This window comes from Mastacembelus armatus, chromosome 19, assembly GCF_900324485.2.
Source record: "Mastacembelus armatus chromosome 19, fMasArm1.2, whole genome shotgun sequence".
NCBI lineage: Eukaryota > Metazoa > Chordata > Actinopteri > Synbranchiformes > Mastacembelidae > Mastacembelus > Mastacembelus armatus.
The window spans coordinates 328,031-343,654 of record NC_046651.1 but is presented as its reverse complement, the minus strand read 5'-3'; the positions used below and the strand labels follow the sequence as shown (position 1 = coordinate 343,654).

General features: G+C 39.1%; 1 protein-coding gene across 3 annotated transcripts in view; it reads right to left on the bottom strand.

The window, feature by feature from the left end:
• Positions 1–15,624, bottom strand: part of LOC113135305 (myosin-16) — a 47,701-nt gene that overhangs the window by 16,905 nt on the left and 15,172 nt on the right. Inside the window, exons 1-6 of one of the 3 annotated variants that reach the window (XM_026315218.1) lie at positions 14,082–14,938; positions 12,014–12,241; positions 9,889–9,993; positions 7,901–7,987; positions 7,131–7,276; positions 5,054–5,144 (exon numbers count right to left, since the gene is read on the bottom strand). In XM_026315218.1, the coding sequence (XP_026171003.1) occupies positions 5,054–5,144; positions 7,131–7,276; positions 7,901–7,987; positions 9,889–9,993; positions 12,014–12,241; positions 14,082–14,243 (819 nt within the window). In that variant the 5' untranslated portion in view covers positions 14,244–14,938. Of the gene's footprint in view, positions 1–49; positions 109–5,053; positions 5,145–7,130; positions 7,277–7,900; positions 7,988–9,888; positions 9,994–12,013; positions 12,242–14,081; positions 14,939–15,624 lie in introns of those variants that run through there. The other 2 variants (XM_026315219.1, XM_026315220.1) reach the window with 2 other exon arrangements.

Here is a 15,624-nt window from a genome sequence, read left to right as displayed (position 1 = left end):
TAAAGTTCAGCTCAAAGAAAACAACAGAAAAACTGAAATAAAAACTCACATGCCAGCGCAGAACATCTGCAGAGAGAACAGCCATGGTGAGGCAGCAGCAGCACAACTGACTGACTGACACACACACACTTAAAACACACATGCACTGTTGATCCCCTCCGGCATTTTACTGACCACACCCCCTTATGCATGCACAGCCTCCTTCTGTCTCTCACAGTTCTCCACTCACATATCTGTTCCTTGTTAAATTCCTACTTCCCACAGCCTCAAATGAAATACTGTGGTTCTAATACATTTGTAGGAAACAGCATACCGACAGTGTTAGGATGTCTGAGCAAGACTGGACTACTTATCTACTGAAGATTTTCTATGTTGATTTTGCCCACTTTTCTAAATGAAATATATTCTAAATTATCCCACACCAATTTTAGTTAGGAACACTCTTTGGAGTAATGTGGGGAAATAAGATTATCTCATCATTGCTGCAAATGGTTGGAGGTTCTGATCTCTATAATTGTATGTGCTTTGAGTTTGCTTTTTCCACTTAGAAATCATAATAATAGTCCATAAATTGCAATCAGATGTGGCCTCATGGCCGATATCTCCTTGCTTGTGTCTGAGGGGAGGTTCAGTGGCGTGGGCAGTTTTATCCTGAGATCCCCACCCATCCCCATGTCATTTGTTAGGGAAAACAAGAATCAAACAATTGGCAGCGCTGCCTCTGCACGCCCTGCTCAAGACTCCAAAAAGTCCTTTGACCTAAGCGACCATATAGTTTGCTTATCCCTACCACTCAGGTATTACCTTTAGGAACATACCAGTGGCAGGCATACTGGACCTTGGTCATCCTGGTAGGAAACACAGTATTAAGACTACATTTTGCAAGGTTTCCCCACCAAACAAATAGCTACAATAACCACAGTACTCGATTAAAGGACTCTAGAAACAGTACATCACTACACCTCCGTGCAGCATCTTCGGCGACAGTGCAGGTAACCAGATGCAGTCAGTCAGTGCAGTGGATTAAACAAACAAGACCTGTAACCACCTTTTACCAATCTGTTAACTGTTTACCATGCTAGACTTTATCCCTTTAACATTCAGATCAACCATTTGGTAGAGCACATTCTTGTTGACAAAATTTGTTAAATACAGGACCCACACAAACTGTGGGGTCTGTTGTTATTATTGCCCTATGGAGATAAAAAACATTGTTTTTTCTTAGTATGCTAAGCTAGGCTAGCAATGTCCTAACTCAGAAAAAAGAGTTATATCCATTTAAATCAACGTAAGTTTGTTCGTTCATTCAATTTTGCTTTTTACAGGAGGCCACAGTTTAGACTGCAGGATCACTTACACTAAACCTTTAGAAAGGCATTCAGCGCATATACACAAGACAGGACGTTGTTGGCTGCAGCCCCATCACGGCTCTTTACAGGATAAGCGTTAAGGATGATGGATAGATGGAAAGTTGTGAAAGAAAAAAATGTACTTCCTGCTTGAGTCAACCTGAAGTAATATTGGAGTTGCATTTGGCAGGTGGCCAATAATTCAACTCTAAAAGAATGTTGCTCTGTGTTTGCTAAATAACTTCCTAAGGTGATGAAACTGTTGAATTTACACACATTCTGCCTCCCTCAAAAAAAAAAAAGGAAAATGGAAAAAATATTAAAATTATTATTTGCAGTAAGAGACACCAGAGATTAAAGATACTTTCAAGCACCACAAACTAACAGTTACAAAGGTAACAGTGAAAAGCTCATTGATATGGAGAGCAGCTGTTGCACATTGAGCAAATAAAACTGGCCAGAAACCATAAGCACAAATGTAAGTGAATACAAGACCATCATCACCTTTGTGACTGAGTCACCAGAGAAAACATCTGGCATAAACCAAACAGACCGCAGGTCATGACTGAGCTTTATCTGCTCCAACTGAGATGACCCTTTACAGCATTGTGACTGAGTGTAACTGCTTTACTACAATGTAATAAAACCCCTTAACAACATGTGGCTGTTGTAAGAAATCAGGACAACAGATCTGTGACCTCCATTACACTCCCTTCAAGCCACATGTTCTGAATTACAGCACACCAGAGACAGACAGACAGCTTTGTAGATAGGCAGAACTATGTCTTTGATTCTACTCTACTTTGTGGAATTATTACTGTGACCTTTATGTCAAAACTAGACACGAGGGCATGACAGAAGTGATGGGCTGTCCAGTCAGCTGCTCATCCTGTCCACCTGCATGTTTATTAGAGTAAGTGCATTACCCACCCAAAGTGCACACACAGCAGTGAACACACACATGGTGGGCAGCCATTACCGCGGTGCCCGGGGAGCAGTCCGGGGTTCGATGCAGATGGGGGTTGGGGGTTCAGGTCTCACCTCGGTTGTGGTATTGAAGGTGGAGAGAGCGCTGGCTATTCACTCCGCCCCACCGACACTTCCTGCCAGTCCTGAGACTCAAACCTGCAACTTTCAGGTTACAAGTCCGACAGAGACACACTTACACACAGAGGCACACTTAATAGGGTCTTTGTGAGACAGGGTCTTTGTGAGACAGGGTCTTTGTGAGACAGGGAGAATGCTACAGTAAATGTGGCAACGTGTATCCTCAAGAGACAAACGGATCACCTTTCACGCTGTCTCCTGATATCCGTCTTTCCCAGTCCCTCTCTCTTTAATGCTCTGAGCATTTTGCCATCTCATTTCTCTCCATTCAAGAGGCAGATGCACACAAAGCACATTATCTACAACATACACCAATGACACAGATAAATGCTCTCAGTCTGATTCTATCTAGATGGCACAGTCAGATTCAAAGGAAAAGGCCTCAGTATAAACTTCGCTGTCTTCTGTATAGTGGCAGACTAAACATCAGAGTAATCCAAACCATATACCATACCACATCGGTCCAGTCTTAATTACACAATGATTATGTGCTACAAAGTTTGTGGAATATTAATCCTTAAAACATTAGGCAGCAATTGCTGTGGTGGGTTTTCCCCTGCACACACCAAAAATGACTTGTTTAAATAATCTGTGTTGCCACTATGTAATGACTTTTTCCTTAGTGGTATTTTTGTTATAGGCTGGTGGCACAACCAGGTCTCACAACTGTTAGAGACAATATACTGAACCAGTCACAGTCACTAATGGCTCTGGTTTGGTTTCCACAGCTCTGAAATAGAGTAATTGGGGCATTTATTTTTGTTGCATTTAAAAAAGAATACAATTAATAAAATGTCAAAATGGATTAAACAGTCATGTCAGCTGTAACCGTAGTTAGAGGTCAAGCCTCATCCTGCTCTTTATTGGCGCTGACACATTCACCATAGGTTGGCCAACCTTTCTTTTAGCTAATAATTTGCTTGCTTTGAGAATTTCCAGTGACAGGCAGTTGCCACTCTGAGCTGTCTGATGCTTGAGTCATCTAGGCCAAATAACTAAACTATTGTTGTCGGGCTGCACCGTTATGAAATTGACTTGCTTTAAATAGTTCACAGTGACAAAGTAATTCAGTGTAAAACTAAGCCTAACAAAACAAAGATTTTTTTTTTGAGAGTGCCACCAGCATTATGATTCATAGTAAAGCTTAATTTTTGGATGGTTGACAGCTCCCTATCCACAAATGACTACATTCTGATATAAAAAGAGTTGTCACGATCCATTATTACTGTCAGATGCAAATGACTGTACTTTCACAGTGTGACAGTTTGCTGCCATGATAATGTTAGCAACTTTTCAGACATTCCTAAAATTCAGTTTCCACTTTGTCATTTCATTATGTGGCACTGAGAAAAAAATAATTTAAATAATTGTAGTATCAGGCTGCAACATAATAAAACTGATAAAAGTGAAGCGGGTCTGAATGCACTGTACACATTATCCCTGCAATGGAATCAGTAGAGAACAGTTAGAAAAGTTAGAAATCAAAACCAGAAACACATGTCTTAAGATGTCCAGGGTCTTAAAAAGAGAAGAAACTGTTGCCAACTTAAACTACCCCCAACTGCTTTCAGAGACACCATGAGAGGGGAGAGGGATGGTTATCAGCTTGGAAGTAGGCGGTCTGTTTTAACCATCTCCTGACAGGCATGGAGCTGTGAAGTGACAGCACCAATCACAGAGCAGAGGCCAGCCGCTCTGCTGAAAGGCAGGAATGCATCTTTCCACTCTTCTGTAAGCTGCAGCTTTGTGCATGTCCTTTTGATTTGATTTGATTAAACATCTGAGAACCATGGGTACAGGGTATGGAGATGGAGGTCATACATCACTATCATAAATAAACAATGTCATCCATAAAACATTATAGAAATTACATATTAAGCAAAAGTAAAAGATTGTTCAGAAAGACATGTAGTCTAGCAATAAAGTATGGACAATAATTTCATTTGATTTCAAACAACTCAACCAGTGTCAGAAAGATATAACCTCCTAATTACAGCTGAACCATACTTTCTACATTTACTAATAAAGTAATGACAAATAATGTAGTTCAAAGGGCAAACTTATACAGCTCTTGAATGACAATCTTATATGATTCATTATATAATTCACTGTTATACCAAACTCTATATGACCAGTGGGTAAAACTAATGGAATGGATGGATTTACAGTTTTCTCCATTACATATAAACCATAAACATTAAATTTTGTTTTATCATTGCAAAGCATTAGTTTCAATTTCTCACAAAACAAAATGCACATGAGCAGCCCTGTAGTCCTTTTGTCATCATCATAATTGTATAATTCATATAACGTGAGAATGGCACAATAAGTGCACTTGTGCTGCTGATAATCTCAGTGGATCTGAAAGCTAGCTGCAGGTTGAGAAAGATTTTATCAAAGTACCCATATTGGATGAGACGTGCTCATTTTTGCAGGAATTTAAAATTTTCCTTTTTTTTTTTCGCTATTTTGTAATGTAAGTGTAACTGCAAAAATAATGGTGGCAAGGCTAGAAGTAATACATTACAGAATATTATGAGTAACACACACACACACACTGTGTATTCATATGCTGTATAGTATAATGTGAATCTGACCTGCAGCTCCTTGTTTTTCCATTGCAGTTCAGTGCTGACAGCTTCTTCTGTTTCTAGCTTGTTGCTGATATTGTTGATCTCCAAATCTTTCCTTCAGAAAGAAAGAGATCATAAACTAAATGAACTCTACCACAGGTTAAAACTATTCTAGCCTGTTTAAATCTCATCAGTTAATTAAAAAAAGGGTAGGAAAACATGTGGAAAAATGTAAGACAAAGTTCACTTACAAGCTTTATTTTCCAAAACTTAAAACTACATTTTATGGGCTTTCTTGGCTGATGGGAGTTTGCTAACATCAGAAGAGTGCAGCAAACTCATAAAAAATCTGAGAGCTGCCACTGGGCAAACTCGGTCGGAGTAAGAACTCAGTCAATAACAGCACCAGTTGGCTACTGAACCAGATCACAACAGAAAGCAATTTTAGACAGAAAAATGCAACATCAAAAAAAAAATTTAAAGAAAATTGAAAAAAAATTGAAATTACATTTTGTCCACAGCTGTATTTTCAAAAGAAAAGCTAATTTAATCAGTCTGCCGTCACCAACAGCAAAGACAAAACACAGGCTGCATCTGTAACTCTAAATGTTGTTTAGATTCTTTAGCTTAGACACATATATTTCTTTCTTTCAGCCTAACAATATTTACTTCCATGTTCCATGTTAGAAATGATATGGAAGTGCTAGGTCTAACGTGTAAAACTGTCAATCTCCTCTATATAAAAAAGATCCTGATAGGAGCTGATGACTGTCACAAAGTAGGACATGCTTTTGTGTGACATATTTTTAATCATTTAAATGTTCTTTCCTATTTACTATACATGCGTATAATACAAAACATATACTAATTCTTTTACTGTATACAAGTTACCTTGAAAACATTAAATACCATGCCAGTAAAATTTTATTGACAATAAAGCTGATTTGACATGAGTGACAGATTGTGTCCCAATATAGACTGTTTGATAAACAGCACCTTAGTAACAAGGTGTGTCACCCACTTTATTAACGTACAACGGGGTCACGCTATTATCGATGCCAAAGAGAACAAGTTTTAACTTCATAAATGAGATGATATTGTTCTGCGAACATTGTGTGTGTGTTTTCTGACAGTTGGTTCTTGTCTTTAGCTGACTGTGGCTCCGAGGTAAAGTACAGTGAGCAATTCCATTTGCCCTCATATTATGGAGGGCAGACAGCAACATGTTGGGATGTTTGTGAATGCCTCAGGATGTGAAAACCTCAAAGTGAGACAACTGGACTGTGGAGCAGCTATATTACATTACGGCCTCCCTGAGTCCAAGCTCCTCTGCCTCAAGACAGAAACATATCAAAATGTCAAGACATTTTTTAAGTCTGTCAGTTCGTCTCTTTCCTGGGGATAACAGATATGATCAGAGCTGCATCATCCAGAAGAGGCTGTGGATAAGACCTGTTGTCACATGCATCTGTCCTAAGTGTAGAGTAAATCTCACAAAAATAGTTTACCATGCTTTTTCAGCTTATTGTAGGATGATAAAGGTTTATGAGGTGGGTTTACGCCCTATATCATAGTTTCATAGTCATAAATGCATCCTTGTGACAATGTATGTTTATATTGGTGTTAATTTCTTATGATCACAAGCTGTAAGGCATCTTATTTTCCAACAAAAAACAAAAAAGTGTTTAATGTGGCATTAGCAAACTGTACACAACTCTTGCTGACTTTGAAAAATTAGTGCTATTATTTATTATATACAAATATCAAAAAGAAAATGGAGAAAAGACAAGAAGAGTCTAAGGTCACTGTAGGTAATTTGTGAGGCTTATTGTAGTTGGAGTGGTGTTTTGAGCTAAATGCTAATGTCAGGATGCTCACAATGATAGTATTATATATTGAAGTTTAGCATAATCACCATTTGCTACTGCTAATTAGCAGTAAACACAAGCTGAATGTCATTAGTTTCGCAGGCATTTGGTCATTAACCAAAGTATCAGACAAATATAAACATTTACAATACCTGCTGATAGCACTGGATTAAATATTAAGGGATGTTCTGAGGGGAACATGTAGTGTGACAAAAAACTTTGATTTGACTAACCTTTTGATCAAGTCTTCCAGACCACTTCTCATCTTCTCCATCTCTCCCAGGCTCTCCTGAGTAGATCTACTGTCACCTTCCAGCTTCCTCCTGCTCTTCTCCAGCTCGCCACACTGACGACGCTCCTGCTCCAGCTGGTACTCCAACTAAACACAAGTAATATTACATTAAGGAGAATCCATTGGATAAAATGATTATAACATAAGACAGCTGTAGAAGATATAGCTGAACTGAGTTTCTTAAGTCTAAAATGGGTGCTGATATTTTCTTAACTGTGACTGCCAGTTAAATATTTTGTGCCAGTAATCAATAACTTTTTATGTTCACCATTTATTGCATTTGGCTACTTCATGTGTAAAATTACATGTATTCAATGTTTTCCCAGACATGCCATGTCTAACTGGCTAACAGGGTAACAATTAGGTCAAATAACATTAAGTTTCCATTCCTCATATTTATGTCCAGTAGTTGGTTCATAACCTTAATATTACTGCTATAGCAGCATGTGTGCTTCTGTTGGATCCAAAGGTTAGACCAACAAATTGGTAAAAGGACAAATCATAATAATCTTTCGCACAGCTGATTTCTCATCCATCCAAAGCCAAACGAGGTCAGGACACACAATACACAAAACATTTGATATTCCAGCAAACACCAGGGATATCTAGATCATCTTCAAATAATTAATAGTAAAGTAAAATAGAAGAAGATATATTGTATATAATATGAAAATGCAGAAGATATACATGCATACTAAGTACTGTACTTACATCTTCAGATTGCATCTGTAGCTTGGTTTTCTCTTTGGTCAGCAGGTTCACTTTCTCTTCTTCACACTGTAGGTCCTCAATGGCCTGCTGTTGGGATGAAAGAAGATGTCTTAGCCTGGGCAGCACATGTGTCCACATCCATCTGTGTGCCACATTGCTGCTTGGGAACATGTGGAGTTGCTTGGTTACAAAAAAAATGTTAGAAGTCATCACCAGTTTAATCTGATGGATCAGAGGTTTTCCCTCTGTCTTTTAATCAACTGGAAACAAAAAGGACTGGAAGATCAGACTCTGACTCCGTGCTGCCCCTTACTCATACTGCTGCACGAGCTCCTGTGATGCCAAGGTGCCAAATGATCCAGCTTGTGTTTCTTTGTCACAAACTTCTCTTGGATTCCAGATTTATAATACAAGACATTTTCGAACAAACAGTAGGAAGATAATGAGGCCTGATGCGAAATTGTTCCCACACAATACACACAATAAATCAGACTGCTACTGTTGGTCAAACCATCTGGGAGACATTAGTGAACCAGCCTGCTTACAGCTGCCATACAGCGTGATGAGGATGTCAAGGGTTAAGATTTCTTTAGATTTCAAAGCATCTACTAGTATACTGCTTTGTATCTGATGGGGAGCACATTTATCACGAGCAACACTCTTGGCAGGTCTGCGGGTCAGACGGTCCTGTTTTCTTTGGCTTATGTTTCATTCTCAGCGGCATGTATCTCTGGATGCCCTAATACATGGGACAGGGCTATCTATTACATTAATAAACAACCTCAAATAAAGCCAAACAGCATGACATGCTAAGTATGGGTGTAGTGTACAAAATTTACACAGTCTGACAGTCTATTTTTGCAGGGAAGACATAAATCTACTTTAAGCTGATGCAAGTTATTAGGCTATTTGAAGAAAATATTAGCTTGATATAAATTACAGTGGTAACAGAAAGTGGCTGCTTGCCTCATCACAATCAAGTCTCTGTTTTTCTATGCTTTAAACAGGAACTCCACTTCTTTCATTGCTCCGCCTAGGTAAGGGAAATTTGATTGATGTAGGTACAATTGTTAGATTTGCTAAATAACCACACTCCCTTAAGCTGCAACAGCTGCTCTCCATGTTGGGACCGTTGGAATAATGGGGCCGTCATGACTCAAGACAGCTAATCGAGCCTGCTGTGGTTTATGCTGATAGTGACATTTTTTGTGGATTTTATAATAGATTTTTCATGTTGCAATTTTCATGCCTTTGAATTAATAAAAATGAATATACTCTGTGGATATTTTAACTAGTTATAAATCTTTGCTTTTGTTAGAAGTTTTGTTTTGAGGACACATGTACACTGTTTTTAAAAATCAGCTATGCAAATGTTTTTACCCTTAAATATACATGCAATTTATTTTGGTAAGAAAAAGACAAACATATATATAACTTTGGTTGTAAAACCTCACAGGACATATATAACTCTGTCTGTGGAGCCTGTTGCATAATCTGTTCTGAGGCTCTGAAGGAACTCAGTAAAAATAACCGCTGTGAAGAGGCAAGTTGGCAGTAGACCCCATGTCAACAACTCCAATTTGAAATCAGCCAGGGACCTTTGTGCCCCCCCCCCCCCCCATTTTTTTTGTCATCTCTCTACTATCGAGTCTAACAAAAGTATAACAATGCACCAAAAACAAGATTAGAAATAACCCTCTGATGTCATCAAGGATATCTCATCTTACAAACTGATGACATTACATTTGAAATCAATAAGTATTTGTCATGCAAAAAGGTGATATTGCTTGTGAAGTGGGAAAAGTAGTATGCTGTGTTTTGCATATTGATCTACACTTGAGTTTCTGCTGCTCCACTTTTGCTCCCATTTTTTTTCTTCTGTCTCTCTAAAATCCCCCCAGCTTTATAGAAGTGCAATACGAACATCAATAATAACACTAACAGCGATAGCCAGCCCTTTTCCTTAACAGCACTCACTGTTCTCTCACCTGGCTGAGCTCCACCAGATGCGCTCTCTCTTTCTGGAGCTTCTGCACAACTTCGTCCCTCTGAAAAAGCTGCAGCGACAGCCTCCTCACCTCACTCTCTGATGACTGACAGACAGAAAGGTCATGAACACAAAGTTACATTAAAGAATTAATAATGTCAATGGCTTCACTTTGGGGAATACATATTTTTAATGTGTTACATATAGTACACATCAATGTAACGCATCCATTAGATAATTCCACCAAAACCACCATCATGTACCAATGTACCAGCTGTCCGTATCGTATCCTGTCCTTTGAGTAAGATTTACTTCCAGTCCAGCTCTACTAAAACCCTTCTTTCTGTGGGTACTGCACTGATACTGGTTTCATCTTGGGCAACCAGCCACAACAGCTTGTGATCACAATGGTTTCAATTTTCATTCACATCATAAATCATTTATGTCTTTTTGTGACAGAAAAAAGATGTCATTATTTTGCTCATTTTTTATGAACATCAAAGCATTGTATTTGTGCATGTGGAACACTGGCTCCTATTGAAGACCTAATGAGCCAAGTGTGATAGTTTAGGATCTGTTGGAGCAATAAAAATGTGAGCCAGCAGACGTACTGTTTGCTGATGTTGCTTTGTATGTCTAATCTTAAAAAAGGGTCAGAGGTTTTATTGAGACAATACATTCCTGAATGTACAGATGTGTTCTGGCCAAATATGTTCCTCTTTTGGATCAAACATATCTTGTCCAGCTAAGGTGTGTATTACAACAGCAAATCACAAATGTTAAATATTGTCAGGTATTTTTTTCAGTGCCCTGTGTTCAATATTACACAAGTCTGGTCTTGCTGCATTCAATGTGCTGGAGTCCTCTCACACTTCTCTCTTACAGTGTCTACCACACAACATACCAATTAGCCAAGAAAATCATTCATATAACCAGGGGATCAAGTTCTTCGTGACCCAAATTGCAAAGAATAAATCAACATCTTGTGCCACTGAAAATTCTTTTTCCATCTTCACACACAGTTTAGTGAGTACAGTACATTCTTGTGGCATTCCTGAACTAAGATAGGATCTTAATCCCTTAATACACCTCAGTGAATTAGATAAAGGGGTTTGGTGATGGGATGCAGTGGAGACGTCAGAGCAGCCTCTGCTTGTTAGTGTCTACACACAGGAGACAGTGCTTCATCATGGCACTCAAGGGTTCATGTAGTAATCGAGCAGGAAGGCTAATGTCGAACTGAGGCAGACTATGACTCCCAGCTCTGTCATATACCATATGTTATAAAAACTATCTCAACATTTCTACTCAGTTTCATGTTAAAGTAGTGTCAAAGAACTACTGTATACATTTTGTCATAATAGTACTTTGTCCAAGTTACAATTATAAACAATTTAAATGCATAACACTCAATTCTTAGCATTCTTCTTGCACATGTTGAATACAGTATGTGAAGCCCTCAGCTAACATCATCAACAAAAGCTGAAAGGCGTTAGGACTAAGAGAACCTGGAGTCCAGTCAAGAAAACATAATTGGAGGTGTGGGTTAGACATTAACTACATACATTAACTTATAAAATACACTCCAAAAAATTATCTCAGAAGACTTAGGATCAAGAATTATTGATTTGTATGAAGCTGGGCAAGGTTAAAGAGCAATCTCCAAGAGTTTAGATTTTCATCAGTCTACAGTTACACACACTGTCTGTAAATGGCCATTTACCACTGCAATTATTTTACCTAGAAGTGTGCCCCCGGCTATGATGACTCCAAAGGCCACAAAAGGTAAAAAGGAAGCTCAGCGTAACAACCAGACTCAAAGGAATCCTTGGATCTGGTTAACATCTCTGTTTATGAGTCTATTAGTCTACCATTGGTGGCTGTATAGACAACAATGTTTAGAGCATGGGCAAACCCCGGGGAATGTGGGAAAAAAATTCAATATAATTCAGTCTGGGTTTTACTAGCATGCAATATATGAAAGAAATACAGGTAACGTTTTGAAGTAACTCTAGATAAACTGTCTTATGACATAATACTGTCAATGACATCAAATTATTAACCGTTGATCAGTCATGGTCTGTTCCAAGAGGCTATGTAGTGTTGAAGATCCCATAATGTTCTACCTGCTTATCCTGCTCAGCCAAAGTCAGGGTGCTCTCTAGTTGCTCCAGGTCCTGTCTGAGGCTGCTGCACTCAGCCTCCAGTCTGTCTCTGTGAAGGGCCAGCTGGACTGAGCAGGCCTCCTCCTCCTCCAGACGGACTGACAGGCCCGATAGCTGCCGTTCCAGCTCACGCCGGGCCTTCTCCAGCTGGACACAGCGCTGCTCAGACACCTGGGCACTCTCCTGCTCCTAGGGGTTAACAAATACAGACTTAGGTGTGGCTCTAGTTAATGAAATATTGTGTTACATGCAGTTTTTACAAAGCTTTTTTTTCCATTCTCAGGCACCACATAGCTCAGACTTTGAATTAATTTTGGGCTGGACAATTTCTAAATGTGTCCTTGAACAGTTTTTCTGCATTGTTTTATACAATCTTATGTTAATGCACTGAACTCTAGTATACATACTTGCATATTGCATTTCAATCACTCCTTGCTTTTAAGCTTCTTAAACACTGTCAATGATAAAGATGTTTGATTATATTTAAATGATTAGATATAAAAACTAATTTGCTTCATGCAAAAACATCACAAATGTTTTATCTTAACATGTACATCTGAAAATGTGCTGTAGTTCTGAAGAGGGGTTTGCATAGGTAAAAGAAATAAAAAGGGTGAGGTCAGTGAGGTAAGATTAGTTAAATAAAAGAAGTTGAAGTAAAGATAATTGATAGTTATGAAGAGGATCTTACCGTGGGTTTTGCCACAAAATGAAACTTATCCTCTCGCAAGTCAGAAGAAATCATCCCTTTGTTAGTTTGCACTTGCCTTATTATGTTGTAATGGAGCCGAACAGGCAACACGGTGACGTACAGTGCTGACCAGATAAGCAAGTTCTACCAAACACCAGATCACTTACTCGACAGCCATCCATAACAACAGTGAAAGGTCCTGATTGTGAAAGCTTGCTCTGCTTACTGTTACTTTCTTATGGACCAGTCATCATGGGCAAAGTATTTGGAACAAGCTAATAGCATACCCAAGTATCTGGGCATTTATGAAATAATCAGGCAACCACATTTCCATCTGCACTTATTTCCATATAAGAACTTGATCTGTTCTCTCTCCCTGCCTTTTTCAATCAGACGTGATTCCTTTTCCCATCCTGAGCCGTTTGCACCTTTAACACTTTCTCCTAGTGACTACTTAGACAGTGAAGCAGGTATGACTGGACAACAAGAACAATCACATCTTCCACACAAGGACATGTATAGCCAAACATACATGTGTCTGTACATACAGGTATGTTAATGCACATGCAGGTGACACACAGACTGGTGTTGTCCAAACACTTCCTATAGACAGTGCCACTCTGGAGATAGTGTTGGGCCGCGAGGCAAAAAAGTGTGCAGAACATCCAGCTAATCTTTATGATTTGACACATTAAGAATTTTGTCTCATGTTCATGCAAGTAGCAATTAGTTTTAACAAGGCCTACAGGACTACTTAAGGTGTTGGTGGGTTTTTATCAGAGGTTCAAGTTCTATTTTTTAGGTTATCAGGCAGGTCAATTCACACCACATGTTATTTTAGTCATGCAATGTGTTAACCAACCACTTCATTTTCTGTGGAAATCGGACATGGTATAGTTAAAAAGAAATCTTAAGAAGGCTAACGTTGGGCAGTAACACATTACTCAACTTTGTCTCTGGCTTCAGGTTGATTTGGTTTCTCAGTGTGAAGTGGAGTAGTCTGAGACATATTTACAGTTTGTTCAAGAAGCTCGGGTGTGGGGAGACAACTAACCTCTTCCAAGTATGTAAATGTTAATCCCTATAACGTCATAGTGCTAAACACTGCAGGCTATTAATGTTACGTTCAAACTAACCCAGCTAAAACAAGTTTGTTTGGGTTTGACACAGGCCTGAATAAGTTATTCTGTCTTATATTTCAGGTTCACACTTTTCACATTAACCTACAGGTTAATGAATGCCATTGTCACTCATATTTAGCCACAGATCACAATCAATCCTTAAGCACCACCATTCAGCCACACATAGTGTATTCACAAACTATTAGGAGTTACCCACAGCTGCCAATCTGTGCTCCAGTGTGGCGCTATAGCTATCCCAGTCCAGTTCTTCAGGCTCTAGTTCTGCTCCAGCATCTGTATGGTTCCCGTTGGCCTCCTTAGAGTCATCGGAGAGGGAGTGGCAATGCTGACGGCGCTTCACAGACATCATGTTGATCATTGCTCCTTCAGTCTATACACTACTGTATCTTGCTTTTGCAGTCTTCACCTGTTCACCTGGCAATGTAACAACTAGCCTGCCTGTTCAGACAGTGCATCTGTACTACTGCAAAGATGCGTAATCGCTTCTTTTTTCCCCTCCTTTCCTTGATGCACAGCTGTTCTGGTACTTGCAGGTTTCAGCAGGAGGAACAACAGCAGGTCACACACTGATAGTACTCTCTCGCACAAAATACTTACACCTCTGCACACCTTCCTCTGTCTTCCTTGAGCTACCTAATCTGTCAGCCTTCTTTTTCAAAATCTCCCATCATTTTCTTTCAACCTCACTCACTCTTTCTCTCCTATCATCCAACCCTTCAATCAACGCATTTACATTTCACTTTAGGGTATGCTAGTGTGCCATACTGAAATCCTAACATTCCTCCATACATCCACCCTGCCCACAGTCCGCTACAAGAAACCCTATGAGGTAGCCAGTGCCTGGTGCACTCTTACTCTGTTTTTATCATAACAATCACCTCTCCTGTCTTCTTTCTCCACTGTAGTCTCCTCCCTACAAAAACAGGTGGCTCTCCAGCATTTCAAAAATGTCCCACAAGGATTGGTGGTTGGTTTATGATGTCAGATCAGTAGAAAATCCTTTAACGTTGTGCAGTTCTGCCACAGAAATACAGACCTCAGCTGTACCATCAAAGTCACACCATAGAAAGACAAGAAAACGAGGGCAGCACTCCAGTAAAAAATGTGTTTTCTCTTCTCAGTCTACATTATAATTGACATAAATGTCTTGTGCGCCCACGCCCACATGGTCTCCCACAATGCCATGGCATTCATCTTAGCAAGAACAATGAGGCATATTGTGCTTTAGATTCAAGCGTGGATGGTTTTCTTGAATGAAGCCACCAAGACCTACACCAGGCAGACTTAACATCAGTCTGCTGCATCAGTCATGCAGGGGCAACTACAAGTGTATTTTTAATAAAGTAGGGGAATTTATACATTCAGAATTAACTTTATATTCTGTAACACAATCAGAAATTAAAGAATGAGAAATTCTGTAACTTGACTGTGAAAGTTAATTCTTGGTCTAGAAAATTGTCGGCACTAATGTAATAGTTAACAGTGTGAATTTTAAGTGTTTATTGTCTTCCTTGGAAACTGACAAAACTATGTCAACTTTCCTTCCACAGTATTCAGTCATATTATACGGTTTACCTCAGCAGATGGAATTTGCTCATTTTGTAGCATCAAGCCAAAAAGAAGTGTGAAATATATATCACCAATTAAGTGGAAATTATATTCAGAATTCACAGTGTTTCAGAACAAAAAAACATATAGCTATTAAAAGTGCAAAGTTTTAATTTTTTTCAGATAAATGG